The sequence below is a fragment of the Styela clava genome, chromosome 14, assembly GCF_964204865.1.
Source record: "Styela clava chromosome 14, kaStyClav1.hap1.2, whole genome shotgun sequence".
Lineage (NCBI taxonomy): Eukaryota > Metazoa > Chordata > Ascidiacea > Stolidobranchia > Styelidae > Styela > Styela clava.
Genome location: NC_135263.1, coordinates 9,467,058 through 9,495,024, shown reverse-complemented (window position 1 = coordinate 9,495,024; position 27,967 = coordinate 9,467,058). Strand labels below are relative to the sequence as shown.

Below are 27,967 nucleotides of genomic sequence, written 5' to 3'. Positions count from 1 at the left end.
GTTGAAAATGACGAGAAGTTTCAGACTTTTTGCTTGAGGAATTTATGTAGAAAATAAAGCCCAAACTATTTGGGCGACAACAAAATGTGGCCCGAAAATTCCCGTCGCCCAAATACAGCGAAAATAACTCCGGGTTGTCGACCAAATCGATAAAATAGAAATATATATATATGTATATATATTTGATTCAATGGAGCATATAAATGTACACATAGTTTCAGTCGCATACCTGGTTTTTGTCATATTTTTCATAGATTCGAACTATTCCAACGAAATGGCTTTAATCAAACTTCAAATATATTTAATATTTGTATCGAACAAAATATACTCAATTTGGCTTGGTATTCGATGGTTCTTTGACATGACTAACTCGTATCCAACACTAAAATAGTGCTGGGCTTTAAAACATATATATATATTGCAACTCAATTAGCTGCAAGGTATATATCCAAAATAAATACTAAGCAAAGGAAAGAAGAGAAAAGTTTCATGGTATTCGGCACAAGGCGTGTGATAATTTCATTTCCAAAAATGAATCAAAGTATTCATATCATGAATGAAAATAATAAGGAAACGATCCACATTTCGTGTCCAATAATCGTGTCTATGAATAGTCCAGGATATAAACAGGAAATAATGTCATCAAAGACGTATTTTAAATAAATACCTATATAAAAATCAGTGGTTTAATCGCAAGAGGTCTGTAATTTGCACGAACAAAAATGTTAAATATACCATAATATCATATAGCAGAGTTGCCTCTTCCTGTATGGCTTACACGATGAGTGTAATTTCAATTAAATCTCATTAAATCTATTTTAAAACATTTAGCTGCGTTATATGTAAAGACGCGCACATAAATGCACAGTACAAGCAAAAGAATTGCCGTTTGGTTGTGATCAGAAAAATTCGAGTTTGTGCGTTAGCCGGAAAATTTTGCAGTTAAGGTGTACTCTACAATTGTAATAACATTTCTGCAAATGCGATAACTTTATGTCGGCCCTGTACAATTTATTCGTATTTGAAATTACTACCGTACAATAAAAGTTACTAAATACAAAAGCAATTTCATTCATTTTCTAGATTTCATCAATTAAGTATAATTGCAAATTGCGTGCTGCAATTCTTACAAAACTTGATTAATTATCTTTTTTCATATAAAAATGTTAACTTTTAATTCATTCACTTATCCGTGCTAGTACAACGATTAATAACTTATTAGGTGACAGAATTACAACGGAAATCGGCAATTGATCTCACGTTTTAAAATACCTGTATATTAATCAATTAATGTATGTATTTATAGCGATATTGAATTCAAATTAGGTATATATATTTAGTAGCATGGATTGGGAGATAAAGTGGTGTTTACCTCGTTGTAGCTGACAGTATTTCGTATTGCACGCGAATTGAAACATTAAGATTCCATTAACGTATTTCAAGTGAATTTGGTCCCAATATTATTGAGATAGGTGTTTTATATTTACGTAAAATTACCTTATCTAATCTAATTATATAATTATTAGTATAAAATTAAGTTTGAATAAAAGGCTGGAGGATGAACGTTGTAAGGTATGTAAATACTTTTTTTTATGAATAAACCAATCTTTTTCTTCGACCTGGAAGATGGTGAAAATTTGAATCATACAATGTTCCTTCCTTTTCACAACATGCAGGTTTGAATCACGAAAGATGCACGTGAGCTCATTTTCTGTAACTACTAAAGACAAAACCTTCCAACAAATTCGAAATGAATGCATTGAGAAGAAAGTGCTCTTTGAGGATGATGAGTTCCCCGCCACAGACAGTTCCTTGGCTTCTGAAAAACAGTTACCGGGTGCAGTAGAATGGAAACGCCCAAAGGTAATTTTTGTGTTAATAATTACTTACTGCCCAATAATCTTCGGTTCAAATAAATGTTTTCATATTTGCGGTGTTTGTTCATTTTCGATGACTCCTCTCTTCATTATGTGATTCTAATACTTCACTGTAGGGTAAACATTCATGGTGATGTTATTCACATAAACTATATATGATATGTCCTAAGTAATACAATACAAAACTTTGGACAAGCTCATACTTTTTGTTTTCCTTCACATATTGTGTTACTTTGCACCAGGGTTATGGAATTACTTGTAACAATGACATTAATCATCCCTCATAATGCATCTTTGAAAAATAAGTACACGAGAAAGGGTATGTGGTTCGCTTTGAGCTTAGGCTACCGAGCAGACTGTGCTACTGCAATTAGTGCTGGTTACTGTCGAAGTAATATAAGATGCCTAATATTTTCCAGGACCTTTGTGACAATCCGAAGCTTTTCATTGGCGGTACGAGTAGACTCGACGTTAAGCAAGGATTTTTGGGTCAGTACTTAAACAGATATGACAGAAAAAAGTGTATATATCAAATTTTTTCACCCCGAAAGTATTTTTCATGAACCCCATTGTAGAAACTTGGTTTTCGCACTTTCCGATATCGGAAATACAAATTTTTTCGAAATTTTTACAAATCAACGAATAATTTGGAAATTATAACGCGTGACTTGTGTGCCTATCTGGCCTGTTGTCTTGATTTTCGCTACAGTTTTTTCTTTTCTATCATACAAAGTGATAAAGCATGTGACGTATATGCAATGCAACGATAGTATGTAATAAGTCGTCTGCAAGCAATTCAAGAAATTACATGGAAATATTTGCATAAAATATATAATTTATTATTTCAAATATTGCGTTGGTTGTAGTAGTTTTGCTGAAGCTACTTTACTTGAAGTACTTTAACCTTTTCCCCTTATCGAATTTTAATCCTGAAATAACTATCTTTTCAGTTTTTCCTATGCAACACAAATACAAAAAATTATTTTTACAGGAGATACTTGGCTTTCAGCGGCCCTTACAAGTCTTGCGACCAATTACGCGCTATTCAGACGAGTGATGCCTGGGGATCAGTCTTTTGCACAAAAAGAATATGCTGGGATATTTCATTTCCAATTTTGGCAGGTAAAATACACAGGAGTCCGCATTTGTGGTAGGATGCGTCTTTGGAGATGGACGACAGATTAGACGTTGAATTTCTTTCAAATAGAAACTACCCAAACACTCGATCTATATATTTTAAAATCGTGTCACGTTACGTTAGTTCTGAAAAATATGAATTTTGAATAAGTTCTAGAATTCATCTGAGTAATTATTTATCTCTATATATATGTCTAAATGACAAATCAAACAAAATTTTATTTATATTTCAAGTTCGGTAAATGGGTTGAAGTGCTGATAGATGATCGTTTGCCTGTGTTTCGTGGCAGATTGCTATCCACACAATCAACTGAAAAGAATGAATTCTGGCCCGCACTGCTAGAGAAAGCCTATGCAAAGTAAGTAAGAAGTAAACGATAAATTTTCATGTTCGCTTTCGAGTTCTGTCTGAACCTTGTTTTATCTGTATTAAACCAAATCTGAGAAATTTTCGATTCAGATGTGGATGATACATAATCTGTTGCATCAACCATGCACAACAGATTGATTATTGTAGAACAGAAATACCAAAGTCTAAGGACTCTCTGATACATCATTTTTTTTGAAGACAACCAGTTTTTAAATGACACTGTTTATTAGTACAAGCCAACACTGTTAATCGTTTTAATATTGTTAAGACTGTTCATGACATATGGAGCTCTTGAAAAAGGTACTGCTTCAGAAGCAATGGAAGATTTTACCGGTGGAATCACTCAAAAGATTGATTTAAGGAAATCCACTGATAATGTCATCAAGGATATGCAAATGAGTTTTCATAGGAACGCTTTGATGTGCTGTGCAGCAGAAGTATTGTTATATTTATACATATTCAAATGTTTTTTAGCTAGTGAAATACTTACAATAGTAATGCCCACACTTATACCAACAGACGTTCACTGAGCCATCCATTAATGTTATTGTGAATGATTTAATCGTACTACTTGATCAAGGTATATTTGAAACATAAAATGATATCAAACACTTGGTTTTTACTTCACTAGACACCAAAAAAAAAAATATCAATTTGAATCTCAATTTTTTGGTATTTTACTAAAAGCGGGCAACTAATAATTTGAAACAACATCAAACTTTTTAGACTCTATTAGTCACATTTTTTTCACTGTAATAAAATCTGGCAGAAGTCTAAAATAAATTTTGGTTATCGTCTCATTGTGGAAGGATTTTGAGCAACAACAGCGTCGAATTTGTTTGACTCATTCAGCAAAACTCCAAACGCTCATGGGGTTTGCAATTCAACAAAAATTGGACAAATCTAAATTAAATTTGCGTATCGGCACGTATACTTTAAACGTTACATATCAATATTTTGAAGCACTTCGGAGAAAACCAATCTGATACTAGGAATGGATTAAAAAGAGGTCACTACTTTGCTGTAACTGGTGAATTTCAAGTAAAAACGGCTGTATGTAATTTTACTCTTTTTTCCATTTTGTTAAATTTATTATAATCATGAATTTTTACTTCAAGTATGACACATGAGCGAGAAATATCGCGAGAAATATATATATATATATATTCTATGGTTTTTGAATGCAAAAAAGAATCGCAATAAAAATGTGAAATGTAAATACTTCATAAATTCGAACGTCTTTCATGATAATACGTGATGATAGATACTATAAAAGTCAATTCTATATTTCGAGTGCTATTTTAATGCCTCTGTTCATTTTTTTGGATGTAATTATCTTCATTTACCCGCTTGCAGAGAAATGCAACAGTGCAGCTTGTCAGAGTTCGTAATCCTGGAGGTAAAGAGGATAAATGGACAGGAGAATGGGCAGACGAGTATGTATGAGCTGAAAGCGCGCTTTCTAATCTTTTTCAACTTCTTCGTCATAATTTGACGACTTACTCGTCTCCTTACAGTGTTCTTTTATTACAGAGCAGCTAATTGGAGGCTTTTATCTGACTCTGCTAAAAGGGAAATGAAACTAGCATTTGATAGCGACGGAGAATTTTGGTGAGTTAGGAACAAGACATATCACAAATTTGAGCTACTGTATTTATGCTCACCCAACTTTTCACAAGCTTTCATTGAAAACTCCAATTAAAATGTTAGATGCTTGAAATAATCAAAAACCAGAAAATTTGCTATTTTTGTGTTTTGCGGTTGTATGTATTATATGTGAATTTACAAAATGTATTTGCATTGGCCTTACTAAAAACCAATAGAAATTACGTCCTAAAAATAACGAATTTCATTAGCGTGACTGATGAGAAAATAACATCTTATAAAAAAAGAGATTACCTCTATAACTCATGAAACAGTTTCTTATTATCACTGTTCTCCTCAGTGATGAAATATATCCATTTTAGCAAATATTGAGATGCTTCGTAATCTCAACCTTTGACAAAATACTTTAAGAATTTGTATATTTCTTAAGGATGTCTTTTGAAGAGTTCACTTCTAATTTCACCGTTCTTGAGATTTGCCGACTGGAACCGATTACAAACGATAACCCGAAAGGATATTGGAAGACTGAAAAAAAAGATGGACAGTGGATCAAGGGATTCTCAGCCGGTGGAAACAGTAACTTTCCAGGTGATTATTTTTTCTAGAATTTTAATTTTCTGCACCTCATGCATGATGTAGACAAACTATTATTGGAGTAATGAGATTTGTGCTCGAACCAAGTGAAAAAAATTCGTTTGACAGGTAACAGGGGTGAGCAAAAGTAACCTGGTCTCCAAAAAAATTTTGCAAACATGTAGTTTTTAAAAAGAAAAATTTTCGTGAATATACGCTTACTCAGATTTTCTTTATGGTTCAAGCCGTGAAACGACTACTACACATATATATAACGTTTCATTATTTCCTCTTCTTGTTGGCTTTGTTACGACTCAGATGTGTTGCGAAGTTAATAAATGAATGTTATCAATTGTTTAAGATCTTCCAAAGGTATAAATGAATGCTACAATCGCAAAATATTGAATTTGTAATATTTTGTAACCTTAATTGTGTTGAAGAATATTATTATATCTTCCTTGCTGGGCCTAGTAATGAAAATGTTATTGAATGTTGGTTGATAAAAACGTTTATCAACTGATCCAAAACTGGTGTTTATCATTCTACAGCGAACTATTTTAGTCGTTTTGGTTGATGACCGGCTTTTAGAAACCGATAAAAAGATACGTGATGTAGCTATAACAGCTTTGCGGATATATCTACTATTCAATATCATTTTTGAGTTGTTTTGCAGAACTGTCGCAATCGTGAATTTTACTACTCTTTATAGTGTTATAAATTTTATTTTTATTTTACTAGAATTGTATATTCAATATTTATTATTCAGACACGTTCCACACAAATCCCCAATATTTCCTATCATTGGATGTACCAGAAGACAGTGAAAAAGATACATGTGCTGTTGTGATATCGCTCGTGCAGAAAGACAGAAGATGGCAAAAAATACGTGGACTGGATAATATCGTTATCGGATTTGAAATCTACAAGGTTAGTTCTACTCTCCATCGATTATTTTTTATATATTGATTTGTTATCCGAATCCTTTAAATAAAGTGATCAGCTTTTAATCACGTTGCAACAATAATATGTTCGCATATTCTGTATTTTCAGTTGTAATCTTATTTTGTTTCGATATAATTTAATTTATCATACAGTAGGTCTTAAAAAAGAAATAACCTTGTTGAAAAATTTGGTGGTTGGAAAAGAGGTAGGGAAATTGATGATTGTTGGTGAGCTGTATGTGCCCATTAATGCTAAAATAGCGCATGAGAATACTTTTCCCCAAATTTGGGAGCTCCAGAAGTATGTGCACCAAGATGGCGCACATCCTGAACATAGTATGTGTACCAGGTTAGGGTTCAGGTTGTGCGCCATCTTGGTGCACATACTTCTGGAGCGCCCAAATTTGTACTCTTTTCCAAGTACAACGTCAATCTTCTTTAAATTTTATATTGAATAAAAATTAAGCATTCTTTTAATGTTTTATTCACTTTCATCAGATGCTTGTTGTATTTGTTATTTGAGTAATACGCACTGTCGGAAGATTTAAGATATTTTTTCACAGGCTAATGAAAAACTGGACAAAGAATTTTTTCTGAAAAACAAATCGAACGAAAAATCAGACTTCTTGAGTAGCAGATCAGTTACCAAAGAATTTTCACTTCCTCCAGGAGAATATGTTATTGTTCCTTCGACTCTTGATCCGGATGTTGAGGGAAAATTTTTGCTTCGTATTTTTACAGAAACACAGGCTCGGTAATTCTCCATTTTAATATATATGCATTTATAGGATAAAAAAAATCTAGTTTTGATTGAATATTTGTATAAATTTGTGGTTATAATGCAAAGCACAGCAAACAGAAACTTGTAAATTTTAACAGTTTTAGCTCTTAATCAATTTTTTTTCTCTTTTCCCTATGCCAATAATTCTGCTCATTCTGTTTTTACAAATGCGTCTTATCTTCTACCAGACCTTTTGAAATAAGTGGTACACTCTATAAAAAATAAATTTCCCACTTCAATCAATTTAAATCTGACTTAGTGGTATAATCGTATCGAGTCCACATGCTCTCATTCTTCTTAGTACCGGTATAATTTATCTGGTATGGGATTCAAAATGATGAAAATTATGTTCCGTTCCTTATAGGGTATCAGCTGATACATCTGAAACAAAGCCTATTGGAGGAACCATGGTTACCGAGGTTGGTTTACATTCTCATTCGTAGTGAATATAAAAAATGAACTAAATAAAAAAAAATATTTCGAGTGAACTAGAATAAAATACATTTAAATTACCAACTGCTTTTCCTAAATCGCAGAACGTTTTTTTTAATCTGGTAAAATATTTTATTTCATATATTATAAATATCAATTGTAACTATACTGTAACACAGTTCTTGTTGGATACGAATTAGATTTCTGAATTGGTATTGAGACAAAAGTGCGATTTTCTTTCTTATACTAAAATTAAAAATTTTCGAGTTAAAAATCTGTATTAATCAACCATTTCTGATATAGGCTTTAATATTTCTAATACGGGCATCATTTAAATTTTTTAATTTCGAAAAACGTGGATTTTATAACTACCATGCGGTGTTTTGATCTCATCAATTATGAAAAAGAATGTCAACAATGTACGGTATTTTTATTGATTATTATTTTATATAACATTAATTTTGTATTAAGGAGGAAAATTCGAGAGTCGATGAAAAATTCAGAAAACGTTTCGAGAGCTTGGCCGGAGGGGTAATATGAATGTATACATTTGGAATTGATGTTTGTCAGTTAATAGTCATTTACTCATTTGAAGAATCTAATTCGAAATGTAATGGCAATCTGCAATAAAAAGATTTTGAGTACTACCCAATTCGATTGCCTCTAGCCAAGTGGAAAATGACGTATCCCATTTATTACCTTGTTTTTATGTTCAGAATGGAGTAATTGATGCGTTTGAGCTGAAAGAAATTCTTACTACTACTCTGAAAGCAGGTATTTATTTTGAAAAGGCAGTGTGCCTAATAGGTTGATTATCACCTAATATATAAGTCTCGATAATGCTGATTTCTTTTTTCAGAAAACGTTATCGTAGATATCGGAGTTGTGAGAGCTTTGGTGGCAACATTTGACGTATCCTTTTAAAGCAAATATTTGCAGCAAAAATGCTTTAACCGTTTAGGACTGCTTTAATACTCACAGCTAATACTGCTTTATAATATGCGCAAATACTTAATTAATGAAATCTATGGATTATATGCATTATTTGCTACCATGAACATTTTTGTCTTTATTTAATAATTTATTTTGAATTTTATTGAATATGCAAATTCCCCTCTAATTCTGTGTAAGCGAATGCGAGGAAGTGATAACTAAAGTCAATACATATTTATTCCTTGACCGCCCATCAAACAGAAAGACGAGGACGTCAATTTGGACTTTGAAGAGTTTAAAAAATTATGGACGAACATTAGAAAGTGGATTGTAAGTATAGCAATCCAAATGAGCATTGTCCGATTGTACTTAGCTATATATATTTGATTGAGGCCATCGTGTAGTGCGGTGAAAAGTAAATTCTCAGTCCATCATCAACTGTTGATGTTTAGTAAAGTAATCATATAAAATATCTTTAAGTGAGGCAGGTTTTTAAATTAAATTCAAATTACTTTTAAATATATAATTCAGGGGTGGCCAACACGTGATCGCGCCGACAGGTCAATCGCCATGTCTCGAGTGGTTGATCGCGTCTAATGTTGAGAAAATTTAATGACATACCCTAAAAATTGCCTTGAACCATTTACATGCAGAGCTTATTGTGTGTTTTAAAACAAGAAACAGTACTGTTCATGCGCAAAATACAGTATACTATTTGAGTCTGGGCCAATCCGATAAAGCATATTATTACGTAACAAATGCAAGTTCCGTCGCTGCCAAAGTTTAGGAATGAATGAGCCGTATAGTAAATAGCGCGTGTCTTGACCGGGGTCGCCTTTTTAATGCCAAATTTACCATTTTTGGCTTTTTTTCAAACACGTTGGGCGTGACTTTTAAACCATGCATCTCGCTGAAGTGGAAATCGGCATGATAGCAACCGAAAATACAACTTTCAAGAAATTTATTTGACTCACTCACTAAATGAACTGATGGCTCTAAATCAGCATATTGCAAGCTGTATAAATCCACTATTGTGCCAAGGGCTTCAACTTTGACAAATCATTGGGCTTTTGTACTTGGTAATATTGTTGACTTTTTCTGGCTTTTTCATGTCTTGATTTGACTTTTTTTAATCGCTGAAATCTGGCAAGCCTGGTCTTGACTGGCGAACGATCCTACAATAACTTCTGCTGTGTGCGAAAGTAATTGTCGAAAGTCACACATTTTTTTAAATTCCAAGCGAGCGAAGAATCGGACTTGGAGGAAACTGTAAATTAGATACTGAAGTTTGATCAGTCATGTTACATTTTTGAAAATAGTTATATGTCGCTGTTTAGATGATACATGGATACTTATCAAGTTTTTTTTAGTAAATTTTTAACACTTACGACTAAGAAGTAGGCAGACCTCATATCTGAATTGTATTATTTGAATAAATCTTGAATGGATGATGCTTTTTGTGGCGATTTCATTAAGAATGCACCCACAGACCCGAGCCTATTGGCAGCGAAGGAATTTTTGTACGTGTGTGTGTCGTTATCTGCATATTCAGTACCTATTCGTTTTCGTGTATGACCCTATTACCAATCAGTCGATCGCGAGCTATTTTGAAGATTTTAGTCGAAAGCAGGTTGGCCACCCTTGAATTATAATTCAATTAACTATTTTATCACTTCCAATCTTTTCACGAACTAGAATTTTCAATCTATTTGAAATGAAAAATAAAATGACCTATACACTCGGCTTGTATCAAGCAGGAGCCGACGAGTAATATATATATATTGTTTTTAATCCAACTGATTATTGTTTTTATTGTTTGAAATTTTAGTACTTTTGTGAAAAGCGTGATCCAGACAAGAGTAACGACTTGGATGTCTACGAACTGAGAGATTTCGTGCGGGATGCAGGTGAATGAGACTATTTCCGAAAATTTATACTTAACGCTGTCCTATGTTGATGTATATGTGTAAAATGACTGCAAAACGATTATCTGTGTACGTGTAGCTTTCCGTACATCTTTTGTCGAGCTGAAACTAGACTTTTAAATTTTATTTGAATAACAGTTTACTCATGTAACAAATATACTTTTTATTTTGTTGAAACAGCTGGCATTTCCTTGTCGAACGGAACTTTGTCTTCAATCTACTTGGGATTTAGAAACAACAAAAATAAAATCTCCTTCTCTAACGCTCTAATGATTGCAAGTAGACTGACCAAAACAATGGGTAATGTGCACAAGACACATATTTTTATTTAATTGTAATCATAACTAGTTTACCATTTAGTGAGATGTATGTCGCTGTATATGTCCATAATTTTGAGAACCGCGTGATTTTTTATTTTCTAATTTTAGGGAACTTCTATACTTAATACACATAGTTGAGCGTCTGTTTTATGATCATTCCTATTTTGAAAACTTTAAAATATATAAGTGTTTTACTGGATATCAAAATAATTTTAACATATTTATTTCGGTAGTTATATATTATATGCATATTTTATTATTGGATTCAGAAAAGTTCAAAGAGCACACCGACGTAAATGGTCCCAGTGCGACTTACGGAAAAGCAGTTTTCACCTTGGACGACGTAATATATTTTTATTTTTTATATTTTGATACAAAATGCAATGCAATGTATTTATTATATCTGACGTCAGTGGGAATGATTTTTTTAACGTTTTTCAATTTGACTTAAAGTTGCTATTTGCAAAATACGCACGAGTATCAATATAAATATTTGATTGAAGTTGGAAATCAAAATAGGTTTCCAATTAGTCAAATACATACCACTCTTCTGACCAATAGTGTGGTGTCTGTATATATATTATATAGTTTGAATCGAAAACGCTAACATCCCTATTTCCCCCTGCTTAATCCTGTAGGGTGCTTTCTCGATAGTATGGATATTCCATTTTCGTGAACTACACTCTAATGTTATTACTTGTATAATAATATGAAGACTGACTCACTTAACCATACAATTGAAGAGTTTAATAATCTAATAACGGTACAATTGTTTACAGTTCCTATCGATTGTGATGCGTCTGTGAAAACGGATTCCACGAATAACTTGAATGTACATAACTCTTCATGGATGTCAAACTGCGTTCATCTTGTATATATAGATTAGAAGTTTATTCCGGATTGAATTTGGTTACCAGAAATCGAAATATGATACGGAATCTGACTGAATGGTGATGGCCTTCCTGACAATGTGACTTTTCCTCAGCCCAGATGTTTCAAAAAGACATGATACTTTTGCAAGATGTTATATATATATATATTTCCACTATGCTACTCAGAGTAACCCTTAAATCCCAGGCTCTTACCTTTTTTCTATATGCAGCCGACATTCTCATAATCACTTTCACCATCCATCATAATACATATTGGTACTCGATCATACTCATGAAGTACAAGTACGTATATATATAATAAAGTATATATCTTATCACTATCAACTGCTCATTCCGAAAGAAGGGTTTACATGCATATGAAATAGACATTGGGGTAAATTACTACTAAAAGTCTAAAGTTTCCAAAAATTTTGCTGTCAGTCAGGTTTTACTGCCACGTAATGTACCACCATACTTCTGTGCGTTTTCAGTTTCTTGCTCAAAGGTGAATTCATTTACTTTGGGTAAGTCTGCCATGTTAAGAAACATATCAGCACTAGAATGTGGTTGTTTGTACAGCGCAGACTCAGCACCCAGTGCCGTCTACAACTTAGTAATTGCACAAAGATGTGGCCATGCATGAACATCTAATTAACAGCAAATAGTACGAAGTTGTACATATAGAAATCTCATTTTCAAATTGAATATTTCGACATTATCAAAAATGGGGAAGTAAAAATGCGAGAACGAAAAATGATGATACCAAAACGATCCATATGTACATTTCGTGTCCAATAGGAGTTTATTATATATATGGGCCAAAGATTTCGGTTGGTTTACGATTGTGATGCTCCGGTTTTTACATGTTTGTGTGAGGCTGTGATGTCAAAAAGGTTAAAATACACAGTCAGATGACAAACACAAACAGGCCAAATTCCGTAGGAATTGACTGCTTTCTGGACTGGTAAATAAACAGTACGCTTTTACTAGAACATTGGTAAATTAATTGTCAATACGCGAAGAATTGTGCTAACCAATGTACTATTTTAGTGAGCTTAGAGATTAACTTATGTAAAATTTTAGTAAGTTTGGAAATATATCGCTGGGCTGAGCCTATTGTATCTTTTTGTGATCATGACGAAATGCGGCAAGAGTCCCAACTGACTTTTCAAACCAGTGTTAATAGAAATTCATAGTTTAGTGAGGTATCAGAAACACAAACAGAATACACGGTTTGAATTTTCATTCGTAATTACAATGAAATAGGTGCAATGCCACAAGCTGATTTTCAACATCTATTGTAATAGTTCAGTACATTCAGTTAAATCACTACAAAAGACAAACGAGATTTATTATAATTATTAAACCCAAATGCATAGTATTTGTAATTCGTAAATATTAACAATGCAAAAATATCATATAATTAATTGATTACAATATCGGATTCATAATTTTGTGTCCATTACGGATTGGGAAAAAAACAGGACAAAGCAAACGTCATAAATCAGAATATAAGTCACAAAATACAACTGAATAATGTCATCGCCATTTGCCAAACTGCGCCAAAACTCGTTTGACTTCTTCTGTTTTCACATATTTTGGGTCTAAATCCGGAACAAAGTCTGGATACATTCTTGAAGCTTCAGTACCAAATTTATCTAATAATTTTCTGAACATTAATGGAAATTTATAACCGCTCAACGCTTTTAAAAAACTCCAATAAGAAGGACGAATGTTGTGAGGCTCGAATACAGCAGCATGGAATAGTATTCCTAAGCTAAAGCTGTACACCACTATATCAAAATTGGGGATACGTGGGAACCAGTTTGCAGAGACAGCTTTCATACATAATATATCAAGTAATTTGGTAAAAACATACATTGCTATGCCGGTACTGGGATAAAACACAGAGCTGAATCCGGATATAAGGCCTGCAATACTTCCGAAAAGTTTAGGATTATCACTGGATGTCATCCATCTAAGAGAACAATTAACTACTCTGAAAAGGGCCACATACGCACAAAAAAATTTAGCTAAAGAAAGATCAGAAAATGCTTTTTTTAATAGTGATGTGTTTCTGGTAAGTATTGATTGTAGTATTGTCCGGTACTTAAGAAGTACATGAAACGCACAGCCAAGAGAAAAATACTTTAATGTCCCTTTAATTACATACACGGAACAACTGCTGTTGTGTTTACAGCAGGGCGTATTAGGACCAAGCCTATTAAGGTTCTTCAAGACAAAATCGTGCAGCTTTTTGGCACGAAGGAAAGATTGTGAAAGCTTGGTATTGTCAACTAAAGTATCAGATGACAACCTCCTCTCTCCTGGTAAAATAGTCATGGTTTCTTCCTTGCCCATTATCTTTTCAACAACAGATTGAATGACAGGTGGTAAATTCGATGATCTGAATAGGCGCATGTATACAAGATTTGTGAACGCGAATAGATAAACTTCACCCCCATTAATACGAGAAACAAACCCTCTTGATACAGACATTTTAAACAAAGTTTCAAGGGCGAGATTCAACGAGTAAATTGAAAGCATTCCTCTCCTCGAGCTTCTTTCTAAAATTATGCTTAAAAATGATGCCACTGCTCCAACGATAAAACCGGCAATGCCGTGATACTTTCCAACGATCTTACCATAACAGCAGAATACAATTATGAAGTAGGTTCCATTCATTGCTAGAAAAAAACTTGATCTCAAAGTTGATAAAAGAGCATTTTTCATCAATTTTCTTTTGTCTGTTGTCTTTTTTCGAAATTTCCACAAAGCACTAAGCGCATAGAATGGTGCATAGAGCTTTAGAGAATATGCGAAGGCTTTATGAAACGTGTCAAGATAGGTTAACAGACAAGAACTATTCCATGTATGACCCACTTCGTAACATGTATAGTGAACAGAGTCCAGTGGTCCAAGTATTTTATCACTTCCAATTTTGCTGATGACGGACATTTGCAACCATATGAATTCAGATAGCTTCGAGTGTCTAAAAAAGTTTCGCCCGATAAATCCAGACGCTAAGCTCTCTAAAATATTTATGCTATTCACTAGACTAGCTTTTTCTGCACACAAAATAACGGCATATTGGTCACTAATACTGTAATTTAAAAAGTTGTTAACCCCGCGAATTTTTGCGCACGTGAATTTCATTTTCTACATTATTACAAAAGAGATATTTTGTAATAATACTCACTGACGGTCGTAATGCATTATACGCTGGTTCACACTCACAGCTCACCACGTAAAATGAAAACCGAGACAGTAGCTTTTTGAGCAATGAGATTATTGATATACATGCATTTGGTACTTGGAAGTTCGCAAATGTAGGCTATTTCATTCTAACTGCATGTAGCGCGGGTTCCCCTTTTATGATTTCAATCTGCATGATAATCGCTGCGGCAAACGAATTTCTCAAGTAAACATGCTAATGTGCGGAATATGTATATAACCTCCCTCTTTGCCCTACTCTAACTCTTTTTATATTGTCGAAATATTATGTATTTGCCGTATCCTCAGTAGGCTATATCTATACTGCGCGTGGGTACCATCTCAGCTAACAGCTTACTATGTAGGCTAGCTTTTACACACTCGTTTAGTTTGTCAACCGACACGCACGACTTGTTTAAATACTAAGCACGGGTGGACTTTGTCTCAAACGCTTGCTAAAGACAAACCGTAATCAGAAATATGCCGATAGACAGTAGTTTGTTTTAGCCTCGCTTGAACTGCCTTGACAAACAACGACAATAGATAGACCTGCCTGTAGCATGTCACGTACACGCTATATACTTGAAGTACGCAACCTAGCTAAAAGTTAATTACAAATTCCACATGTTGGACGAGGTAAATTAATATAATTTTCATAAAAATGATCCTTTCTTGGTTGTGCAAAAATACCTCCGTTACCTCGGCTTTACCTCATCAATGGTTTGTAAAGTTTATCATAAATTCCGGATACTGACTAATGCTATAATAATACAGTATTTTCAATATAATTAAAAGCCAAGCATCTCGCAATCGTAGCTTAGCTGAAATGCATTAATCATTTCTAGGTAAATATTTAAAAAAAGTCGAAACATCTGGTAAAAGAAACTCAAATTAGATTGAAAGGGGCTTTTCCTGATATTTTTAGGCTGGTTTTGGTAAAATTTGAATAGTCGACTATCCTTTCAGTCGCTCGCTTCCCAGATTTCTTGGTAAATGCATTTGGAATTATATCTAACTAAAATGTGACAACATTGTACACGACACTAATGTATTGCAATTAGGATCAATTATTTACTTTATGTATAATTTTGAAAGAATGATACTATCATCTCGTCTTCGATTTAATCCTATATTTTCTAATGTTTTGCAATTAGTAAACCGATTTGTACAAATGATCCCTTACCCTATTATCACCCAGTAGAAGGATGTAGTTATAATAGTTATCCCATTGCCATCAACGTAGCGTTCGCCTCATTAAACAAGGCGGGTTTAAATATAATGATTTATTATTGCATACTGCCGTCTTTATGCTAAAACGAAAATTTAAAAATTAGTTTTTGACGGAAATTATTGAGGGGAAAGCTTACATATAATACTATAACTTATCAAACATTAGGAAATTTGTTGATGCGTTTTCAACCATTACTCGGGTCTACCCTTAAACAAAAAAACAAGTACAGTATATATATATGTAATATCTTTGACAATTATATTTTAAAATAAGAATACAACAAAGGTACAACATCAAGATACCAAAACTTGAACTCGTTGAAATTTTCCAGTTAGATTCACGTTAGTAATTCGTTGTTAGCTTACAGCAAGAATCTCATAGGAAAGCACATAGATGCATGAAGATATCGGACTCCCATTCCATGAACAACAAGTAAAAAATAGTAAATATCAATTAAAAACAAAAAGAAAGTTATAAATAGAGCCGTAGATAGGATTTGAACTAACTGTAACAAATGGAATCAAAATTTATGGCACGGATTTCTAATAAAATGCGCGGGCTAAATGTTTTTAAACATGTTTTCAGTTATCGAAAAAAACGGTAGTTTTACGAGGAATCAGCCGAATCTTTGTAATGCAATTAAGACTATTCAATAAATCAGTGACCGACGTTGGCAAAGTTACTGATGATTTAGCACGGCTTCTGAAATAGCACTGCTTCTTTTCACGAAGTGTGACCACAACAGAAAAAAAAATGTTCACAATAAAAGAGAACGTTTACGAAGTCTGACCACAACAGAGAAATAAATTGTGCAAAATAGGACACTGTACAATTGTCTAACTCCAAATGGACAAAATGAGCAGTCTAATTGACTATTGTCCAGCGTAATAAAACTTTTTTAAATAGTAATTCGAACCTACAAAAAAGAATTCACGACAAAAGTCGCGTGTAAGTTAATGATTGTATATTATACTCTTGTCACATTAAAAAATCCGAGCTAATGTACCGATCTAAAACATTCCATGCCAGAATTTATGTGCTCTGTAGATCAGTAAGTGACTACAGTACAGATAGTACGAGTTTGAAACTAATATTGGTGCTATTGATGACATTTTGTGCTCGTTTTCCAACTTTGGTCACAAATTATAATTACGGCAGTTATTTTAGTAATTATGCAACTCATAGTGTAGTTGAAATTATATAAAAATTATGCAAATAGACAAAGTTTTTTTCGACAACAAAATGTGCAAATCACAATATTTACATGTAACTTATTAACCCTAGCTGACTAGAATGTTTTTGTAACAGCAGTTGACATGAAAGCAGTTGACAGTTGAAAATATAAATAAAAACATTGTACGATTTCAAATTGCAGCAACAATTGTAAAACCATTCCAGTCCTTTCGACTAAATGAGAAAACGAAACTGAAAATTCCCTCATTCGTTCGTTATGTTGACGAAGAAATTCGTTTCGAAGTTGTTCCCGTGTCGCTTGATTGGTGTTTTTTGGTTGTGTCTAGCGGGCCAATTTTGGAGGAAGAAATTGTTTCAAACTTCTGAAGAATATACTTCTTCGTTGCACTCCGTAGCTCGCTGTAATAGTTGATATTCTTGCGTTAACGATTTTTATGGATAGGACTCTTTTGGTGCATATTTTTGGATACATTAGAAAAAGTTTATAGAAATAATCACTTCTAAGTTTTAGAACACTATCCATTTTTTTTGCTTTGTTGTCAAAAATTTTATTGTTGCGCCGTACTCGTCAAAATGGAGCAATGCTCAGATGTATTGACACGACGATCAAACGACTAACCGCAGTGGAAATCTTATACCTGATCATTTAAATATTTCAAGCGAGAATTACAACCCACTATCATAGCAAAGACGCAATATGCACAAAATAGCGAAATTCGTGGTGAATAACGAGCCCCATAGCACCCAGACAAGATCTTAACAAATTAAACTGATAGCCTTCTAGAGACTTCTTCCATCTTTAAGTGATGAAAATTTGATATCGATTGCTTCATTAGCACTTTTTTCACAGCAAAAATAAAACAATAGGTAGGTACAATTTGGCTCTAACAAAAAGGATCAAATTAATTTATATATATATATTATACCTGGATGAAAAATTGTAAAAAATCGGGTTTAGACATTCAGATAATCGCAACAGACAATGCGATATTAGGCTGTAAATCAATTCTGTTCGAGCTGAGATCGGCTTTCCTCTCTGAATTGATGATATTGCAGTCACGCGATAAGCTATATATTTTAATAAATTAAAAAAAAAGTATAACCCATGTGAAAGCTGATGAATATATAAAATTAAATTATATTGATTGAGTCAAGTTGACAATTAGAATGTATTTGTTCAGGTACTACTACTATTTGCCTAAAAATGACAGTTCCTATTTTTCCTACTCTGTTAATAATCTATGGTGTTTACAAATATTCATATGCAATATAAATGAAATGTCCCAGTTTTGAAAGCAATTCGATAAAAACTGTACAAAACTTTACATTACACATGTTACCTGCCACTTGCACATTACTAAAAACTTACATGCATCAGCTGAATACCCGATCAGAAACGAGATGACAATGAGTGCCAGTTGCAGTAATGCAAATCTTTCTTTTTTGCTTCCTACTCGTCCGCCTAGAAATACCATTCATTAAAGATGTGACAGAAATTAGTGGAAAAAGGAAACGAGAAAGAGAGAGAATCTTAGGCTTACCTATTTCTTTATCACGTCTTCTCTGCAGCAAAACAATTGCTACCGCTAAACATGTCAGCAAAATTAAGACCATTGGCGCGTAGATGAAAATTGGAAACGCGATCATGGCGTATTGGAACATGGTTGGTGCCCTGGAATAAAAAAATTGTGATTTTATTTGATACGTCAAAACTAAACCTAATAATTTCGAAGTGATGGGCGTCTAAATTTCGACCAGCGTATTTCCCGTCGACAATTTATTCTTGTGCAATAAGCAAAGCAATCTACTACTAATCCCCAATAATTGCTGCCTTATCGCCGGTAGGAAAATACAAATTTTCTTGAAATTTTCAAAATTACCAGATATCGCAGTTACGATCGTATATTCAAATGAGCTTTGATATGAAAATAAACCATTTATATGGTGCATCATCACCTGTCAGACATTTTAAATACATTCTTCTCGTGCTAAAGGTGGTCATAAATGGAAGAGGATGTCTTAAAATAATGAAATTTAATACTTTTTACCACACCTTTTAAAGTAAGAAACAGCCCAACCACTAATAAAATGTTTCGATAACATTCGAGATTTATTTACGAAGACTTTAATCGTAAGTTGGTTGCTTATATTGAAAAGCGTGAAATTTTTGAACTGATCGAAAGAATAGAACGGATGATAATGAATGTCATATGAAAAAGTGGAATGCAATGACCTGTCACGATAGCGTACAAGTAAGTATGCTTTGGTCGTTTTGGTTTTTCTGATAAAACGAGTGTTGATATTTGCCAAGAGTCAGACATAACATTCTTATATTCTTTTAAAAAATGGCTGGCTTCTAATAAAACATTGAGTCGCAAATATGTCAAATAATAGGGTGAATTTGGAAAAGAGCTGACCGAAAGGAATATGAAATTAGGCATGCTACTTTGATATGTGAGAGCAAACATATACTTTAGAATGGAATTGAAACTATTTGTCGCTGAATTTAAAAAAGAACATCCAACAGAATCTATGATAATACAAAAATTGCACTTTAGAGAGGGTATTCATTTTTCAAAAAGTGGTTTTATGCGATCAACTTGTATGTACATATAAGTTTAACGGGCTCACCAAGCTCGTGTCATTCCACATTTGAATCGCGGAGGAATAGTATCAGGAAGGTATTGAACATCGGGCCACAACATGTAGACCAGAAAGCCAACGAAAAATGTCTCGAACCAGATGATAACAATGCTAATCTGTGAAATTAATAAAAAATTGAGGAATCAAATAAGCAAATAAATAGTACCCAATGGAGGATAGCACAACAGCGAACCTCAAGCATTTTGATTAATTATTCTCTCTGTTTAGTCTGAATTCTACGATTGGCATAAATTAATACAAGTTATTAACTGATCTCGTATAAACCATACGAAAGAAGTTATTACTTATCGATTTTAATCGGTAAGTATGTTGATAGGTATTTGTCTGTCTGTTAGATGCACGCGAAATCTTCGGTCTCCGACCGATATTCTCGTTTTCGAATTATCCTGAATTCCACGGGACCAAATTTCCCCCCAAAGTTTTGATGTATTATTTTAATCCATGGAAACACTTTTTATGGAACATGGGAACCCAGTACCAGTGCGCAACTTCCGTGCCCATATATTTGCTATATTGCTATATCGTTTTGTATATCTCACCGTCGAACCATTTACAGTTATTCTGTTGAATTTATGAGGAAACTTGATGCAGTAAAGTCGAAGAAAACTGAAGATTAAAATATGTTGAATCGTTGAAATTGATGTCCAATAGTCAATGCTTAATCCAAGCTATAAAAGAGTCAAATTACTGTTAAATTGGAAAAAGTTTAGTTCGCTTCTGATAAAAGTATATTACACGAAAGTGTTAGCTCTATAACCACACTAATGATTATGGCAAAATATTATTTAAGGGATGAACCGGGGCTATATATATTTCATATATAACGAAAAAACGAAAATGGTAAATATGGACAATGCAGAAATTAAATTGGACAAAACACTCTACAAAGCTGAGTCAGAGTGTATACAGAGATGCTACATCAGGGAACGGCACGAAATAAACATTTCGAAGTAACATCTCTCGACTGAGGATAGCGAAGTATTTAATTTTTGGGGTTCAAAAATTGTCTTCAGTTCATAACATTTGCAACTTATAGTAAACATGTACATGGCTCGTTTCTCCATCCAAATAGCGATAAAGAATTTCGATAGTGTAACGACGTCATTGAAGTAAAATGTGATAAGCTAAAGTAAAATGAACTATAGTTTCTCACTTTCAAATGACGTCATAATTTGCACCTCATTATTATGTATAGCTATTTGTTATGTTCTAAATATTGTATCACCCAATTCAATACATCTGAAAAAATACCGCGTTAACTAATTGCATACCCGACATGGACTGGTGACCGGACGAGAGGCCGTGTAATGTCAGCCACATCATTAAGCCGTCTCATCGACTTTCTTCTCCCACGGGTTAAATAGGAAAATCCTATCATATCAACGAGATTAATCTTACCTTGCAAAAAAATACGGGGAGTCGATAATCGTCAAATGCTTTCAAAGCTCTGTAGACAATCAAGGGACTGTTGACTGCTGATAAAAAATCAGAAACGCACAAACTCATAATGAATACGTTAAAAGCCGTCCTGCAAACAAAAAAAATTGAAATAAAAAGCAAGTTTATATTACCTCAAATTCAATTTAGAATTCCATTGGAAGAAATTTACTTCCTTCCGCATTATTGAATACAACATTTTGTTTCAAATGATCATTTATTGAGCTGACAGATAAACGAAACGTCACTATGATTCGAAACGAGGTGATGATTATAAATATTTATGATTGTTTACGTCACAATATAAATGAAATCCGTGGCGACGTGGTTATATGTCTTTTAAATATTTATTTTGCATCCTGGCAGTTCGATCACTCGTCTCATTCACTGTGTCAATAAGTTACGTAAAGCGACGATTTTTGTTATGGATTGGAATACGCATGATGTGTGAGGCAATTTGGACTAATTTATTTTAATTGGCGATATGTTATTTAAGCTGAGTAATTGTAATTGGCTAGTTTGAAATTACTTGAATTAAAGTACTTTCTAATTATTATCGAAACTATTAAAATATTTTGATCGATCGACAATTATATCAACATACCAAAATAAAAGTAAACTGAAAATAATTTGGAACTGAATGCAAAACATAAATAATTTGTACTCAAGTTACAATTTTATTGTGCTGATTTAATTTTCCCTCGTACTGTTTACTATATATTATTTCTCCAAATCATCAGTCGACTATTGCCCCTAATTTTCAAGAATTTATATGCGCCAAGTGGCCCCAAATTGTGGTACAATTTCTTATGACGCTGGAATTTTGTTTCCCAATCCTTGACGTTGACGAATATAGGGGATTGCTTCAGTACTCTGTTAAATACAGCCCCATTCACGATCTATGCCTAGCTTTCAGTTTTGATTTATGAAAAAGGATCTATCGCTTGGTGCACGTAAATTATCGATTGTTACAAGTATGTCCTATGTAGGCAAAACTTAACATCAGGTAGGTGCCGTAAACTTAGTTACGTAAAGAACGGGATATATTTTCGGACCTCCTGAATTATGCGCACCAAGATGGTTAAGGTGATGGTTCAGGTTATGCGACATCTTTGTGCTCATATTCCAGGAGTACCATTTTTTCTTATGAGGTTCTGTCATGCCGGAAGTATCTTCAAAATGTAAATATCATTTCAGTCAAACGATAGTAAAATAAAGATTTTCATTTTGAATTGGTGTAAAACGGATATATTTCTTGGTAACATATTAAAAAATAATTCTATCACTGTAAAATTTTGTATAACCACAATATGTATATAAAAATGGGTTGGTGGATTTTACAAAAAAAAAAACTGATGCACCAACCACCGGTTTTATCATAAATCTTATTTTCAAAGTTCAATATAAAGATATGTCAAAAACTGTTATACATGTACTATCAGAACATATAATCTGATCCAATTTACGTACGAAGACTATATGTTTCAAGTCAACTCTTTGGGCAGATCCGTACAGATTACCACCTCCGTAGACACAGGTATGTGCTGATGGCCAAGTAAGTAAAATTATGGTTGTTTTTCGTTTCATTCAAATGTACTAACATTTGCAATAGTTTTACAAAATTCGAATACAAAGATTAGGTATTTTACCGGTAAAATCAGTATTTATTTTCCACTTACTTTTTACTGTTTGATATAACTATAAATGTAACAGCATTCGCAAGCATTCCAAATATCATAAAAACACCAAACAGTATTAAAATCGGAACGAGTTGCGCCATTGAAAAGACTTGATCCATCAATCTGAATATATATATAAATAAAAAGTTTACGATCATTTCCTGACAGGAAATATAGCAGAAATATGGAAGGAATTTCATTATTACCCAAAATAAAATTCCTCAATATTAACTAGTAGTTCCAAAACTTTTTTGTTAAGTTCCACCATTTTCTTATTTGAGAACTCTTTCTCCCCCCTCACTATTCAATAAAACTACTTTATTTAGTCAATCTGTAATAAATTCTACTTGGAGATAAAATATGTTTATTTAGTGTGCGAATCATGTTACTTTAATTAACAATTTAAACAAAAAAGCTTTAATCTTTATACGGCATCGCTATGACTATAATATCTGAACAAGATTTTGAAAACTCATAAAGCATGGAATCAAGAATAGTTAATGTTACACGAAATCTCTGTTGATCGTAAATAACAAAAATTTGATACCCAGCCCAGTTCGACGCAAATGAAATTGTTTGTAATGTATAAGTTGTTGTAACTAACTTCGAATCTATAAAATAAAAATGTACTTACGAAATGTAACGAGGTGAACTTGATGTCATCTCCATAGTAGTCATATTGATAAAATGAGTTGATTCGTTAATTAGAATTAACTCTTCGATTTCCATGCCCGACATAATGATAATTATTGTCTCTTTCCCTAGGTCTACGAAAACAATTTTCTTAGCTAATAGGTGGAATAATTATGAAATATGTTCAGCATAAATCACAACGCGAGACCTGTGACGTTCAATGTTGCCGCAAGGTGTGGTGTGATTCTCTGATAGACACGCTCCCAGATTTAAAACGCGAAATATCGTCAACTCTGCCAAACAGTTCTTTGTTCTTATCAATATTCTGCATCAACAGAATAAACAAACACACATGCGATAATTATTAAAAAACGATGTTACTCCGACAGGCAATACGATTTCTCGGTCGTCATTTATGAACTTCTAATTTGTTCGGCGATATATCGTCATTAAAATGTAGATCATAAAATAATTATATATTCAAAAATTGAAAATTACCGGTTATAAATAGTGTATTATCAAATTGAATATTATCTGATTGACCAAGTTTAAATCATTCATATATTGGCTAGATGAATTTAGGATTCATGCGTAGTAATGCAATTTAGGTTTGGCTACTGTGTGTGCTTGTACAACAGTATAACATGGAGGTGAATGCTAACGTTTTGAATCGCAAGTCTAAATATATTCAAATAGCGATGACAAAGAATTTGCTTGTTTGGCATAATATTACGAAGCATTTGAATTAACCGATATTTTGTTACCAGCATCTATCTTACGATACCAAATTGAGATTATATCTTCAAATCGTTGTTTCATTGTAATATAGCTCGAGCGCAATTTCTGCTTGTAATTTAAATTCAAAGAATTGAGCCTACAGATTTAAAGCGTGCAACTAACTAATTTAGATTGAGAACTTATGCGAAAAAACTGGTAGGAATTTCATCTAGGCTATTCTGAAATTATACTTTTGTATTGAATCATACTACTATTACGTTAGGACTATTTTGAAGAGATACTGTTTTATGCGTTTTTACCCTATTTGTTTGTTTTTGTAGTTTGAGTTTTTGCAAAAATCTATAGTTTCCGTCTACAAAATTATACAGTGGCGTCGAAAAATTAATTATTTTCTCATCAGTAGCACATTATTGAATTCGTTCCAGGCTATGATTACGTGCTACCTTTGAATTATATAACAACGAATTTAAGAAATCAATCATTTTTTTTAAAAACAGAGTTTCACTTGAACTTGAATAAATAAGAGAGAATTGACAGATAATTTGGAAAAGTTCAAAACCGATCAAATAAATCAACATGGATCCCACGTAGGCTATAGATAAATTTGGGTTTCTGCGACAGGAGTGTTGAAGACGTTGGCAATTTTGATAATTTGTTTTAGCCATGAAAGCCAAAATGTTAAAATCGGTGAATCTTTATTGTTAAATTGTGTATATTTGTTTACCATCTTTTTTATTCCACCTTCTTTGCATGTACCAATGTTTTTGTCTTGAATGTTTCTTACTTCTGTTCGAACAAAACTCAAAAGAGACAGAAACGTGGCATGCGGTTAATCTTTTCTATCTAATGTTTTATATATTTCTCTTATTGCTGTTGAAAACCTATTGTTTTGAAGCAAAGTTTTGGGCTCAAACTAAAAACTAATTTTTCGAACCGAACCCGCAAAAGAGTCATTTAAGAATCTGAGAAAGATTAAAAATCAAATCTATCAAAATTATAGCGACAATCTAATTGCTTTCAAGTGCAACTTTTTTTTTGCTGTAAACAAAAGCACATTTGCGTATTCTGAGTTCAACTTCGACTAGCATAAAATCCAGTACATAACCTAGTGTATATTAGAACGGCCCACATGTATAGTCTGTACAGATTTTTTCGTCTGATTGCACTTTTACTGAAATTATGGTAAACCACATCACAAAGATTTTCTAAGTTAAATTAACCTGAATTGCCAGGCTGCGCGAACGTTACAGCAATACCGGCTTATGACCAAAGGCTTCGCCAAAACACAACTTACGTCTGCATAACGGTATGAAATGTAGCATTCAGAAAATTTAGTCTTGGGTTCCGAAATCGGAGACACAAATGAAAATGCGGAGCAGCATTTTTAATTATATAGGGGACTCTATCTGGACCTGTTAATACGTGTTGTAATGCATAATTCCATGTAATCCACATCGACACGAGAATAATAATTATGGTGACTGTTATTTCATACCTTTAATAATGAGATTTTGAAAATAACTGGTATCGTTAACTCTGTTTGGAAAGAGTATATAAGTGATTCATGAAAAGTTTTGCTATGTAGACTCAAATGATATAGATTTTAATTTGTATAAAATTGTGAGATTCAACTATTTAATCAATTGTGATCAAATACCGCGATATTTATATGATTTTACCACATTATGTCTAAAACGTCATGTAACACGTCAACATGGACACAATAAGTTATCAAATTTCCATAAAATTGTACCGCGAAGCAAATTGGAAACATATGTAATCAGGATTATATTTAACAGACGATCGCTGTGAAATTGACGCTGGTGACATGATATCACAACGTTGTTAATAAATTACCCCGATTCTCCAGTTGATTTTTAACTTCACACTTGGTCAATAGGTGTAGACATGTTTAGCACATTATACTATAGGTTCCTTATTTAGGTAAAATTATACTGAGAACTGAAAATAAAATACAAATATTATACGACCTCAGATATTTTTGTGATAAAAGTATTTAAATGCCTGATAGCGAAGTATTTCATCAACAAAATTTAAGATACTTCAATACAGTGAAATAGCATTTGTATATGAGTATTAACGACGAAGATCTAATTGCTAAAAGCGTTTGGTGAAATCAGCTAGACTTTTTAAATGATTAATTTAATGTTCGCTAATATGTATTCATAGAATGGTCGTGGATGTTTTCTAGTCGTCAATAGCTCGCAAAGAACGTCTTTTCATGATGACGTCTAAGTAATGTATACTAATGTTGGAGGGAGGTAGAGCTTCTTTGAACTATTGTCATGTGTGTATTGCCTGGGGTTGTTGGTGGATTTTAGGTGCCATTTTATGAATGATGCCCTATTTCCATTAAATCGTATCACTTCTCCTGTCTGTCTCGTGCTATTTTTGATACTTATCCACTTAATTCGATACTACATGTGACAGAGAGCAACATAAATAATTTGACATAAATACTAGACGTCGATATAAATAATTAAATATTTCTCTCTATCAATTTCATACTACTCTACTTCAATAGTCCCGATTGACACGTACAGGGCTCGTTAAAATATTGAGAGTGCTTTGAGCTTTTTTATTATTTGGGGATATGAAACACGCTTACGAAATTGAATAGAATAAAGCAAATGGAGACGCTATACATGATATTCGTTCTACAGAAGTATAATATATTTTTTCATTATTCTATCACAAGAAAATGCTCAACTTAACTTTGGGACAGTCAGTAAAAAAAATTTACATTTCTAATAATAAAGAAAGCATTTCTGATACCGAAAGAAATAGATTCCATAGCGATTGAAAAGAAACTTGAAGCAATTCAACATTGCCATAGAAACACCTGCGTCATAGTTCTGGAATGCCAGAACAGTCTAAGAAAATAATCATAATAAAAATTCAAATGGTAATCTCTTCACATCCACTTGTTGTTCTATAATTCACAAAGTACGCCTGTTCGGGTTGATGTTGGTGGTATATTGTGCATTCCGACGGATGGATTAGTCGTTGGAGCTCTTTGAACAATTGTCATGTGCGTTGTATCGGAATCTCTAGAGGGATATCTTGGATACCATTTTATAAAAGGAGCTCTATTTCCATTGGAAAGTGTCACGATTACATTCTAAAATAAAAAAACATTATATATTACCAATATTGTAACAATGTGGGATTGGCCATTGACGCAAATCAGTTATGATTCAATTGAAAATCTTCTTCGTGTGTTATAGACTATATGGTGTTAAAACGCCCACAATGTACGAAATATTCGATAGGAAAGATTCTTTGACAACTATAAATGATATCTCTTTCGGCTACGTAAACAGGAAATCAAAAATAAATTTGGTAGTCAAAACGGCGCTCCCGTAGTATGTGAACCAAGACGGCGGACACC

The 27,967-nt window shown here is 33.2% G+C and overlaps 3 protein-coding genes across 4 annotated transcripts; 1 reads left to right on the top strand and 2 right to left on the bottom strand.

The window, feature by feature from the left end:
* Positions 1–1,353: 1,353 nt before the first annotated feature.
* LOC120340952 (calpain-B-like) lies at positions 1,354–12,107 on the top strand. The gene is made up of 21 exons (XM_039409354.2): positions 1,354–1,572; positions 1,677–1,863; positions 2,297–2,366; positions 2,869–2,999; positions 3,249–3,373; positions 3,653–3,821; positions 4,348–4,437; positions 4,741–4,820; positions 4,918–4,995; positions 5,420–5,577; positions 6,329–6,489; positions 7,067–7,257; positions 7,649–7,703; positions 8,188–8,247; positions 8,433–8,490; positions 8,576–8,628; positions 8,911–8,979; positions 10,478–10,556; positions 10,755–10,874; positions 11,164–11,237; positions 11,674–12,107. The coding sequence occupies exons 1-21, from the start codon at positions 1,559–1,561 to the stop codon at positions 11,698–11,700; spliced, it is 2,049 nt and encodes a 682-aa protein (XP_039265288.2). The 5' UTR covers positions 1,354–1,558; the 3' UTR covers positions 11,701–12,107.
* A 30-nt stretch (positions 12,108–12,137) lies between these two features.
* LOC120340953 (transmembrane protein 135-like) lies at positions 12,138–15,391 on the bottom strand. The gene has a single exon (XM_039409355.2). The coding sequence runs from the start codon at positions 14,920–14,922 to the stop codon at positions 13,306–13,308; it is 1,617 nt and encodes a 538-aa protein (XP_039265289.2). The 5' UTR covers positions 14,923–15,391; the 3' UTR covers positions 12,138–13,305.
* A 1,043-nt stretch (positions 15,392–16,434) lies between these two features.
* Positions 16,435–26,032, bottom strand: LOC120341493 (growth hormone secretagogue receptor type 1-like). Of its 2 annotated transcripts, XM_039410008.2 has the most exons (10): positions 25,776–26,032; positions 23,819–23,951; positions 23,185–23,307; positions 21,467–21,596; positions 20,608–20,736; positions 20,036–20,163; positions 18,946–19,076; positions 18,774–18,866; positions 18,331–18,472; positions 16,435–17,803 (listed from the first exon to the last, which is right to left on the bottom strand). In XM_039410008.2, exons 2-10 carry the CDS (start codon positions 23,920–23,922, stop codon positions 17,659–17,661), a joined length of 1,125 nt encoding a protein of 374 aa, XP_039265942.1. In that variant the 5' UTR covers positions 23,923–23,951; positions 25,776–26,032; the 3' UTR covers positions 16,435–17,658. The 2 variants fall into 2 exon arrangements, with proteins under 2 accessions (XP_039265942.1, XP_077976407.1); XM_078120281.1 differs by lacking the exon at positions 25,776–26,032 and having other exon boundaries at positions 23,819–24,619.
* Between the last annotated feature and the right edge of the window lie 1,935 nt (positions 26,033–27,967).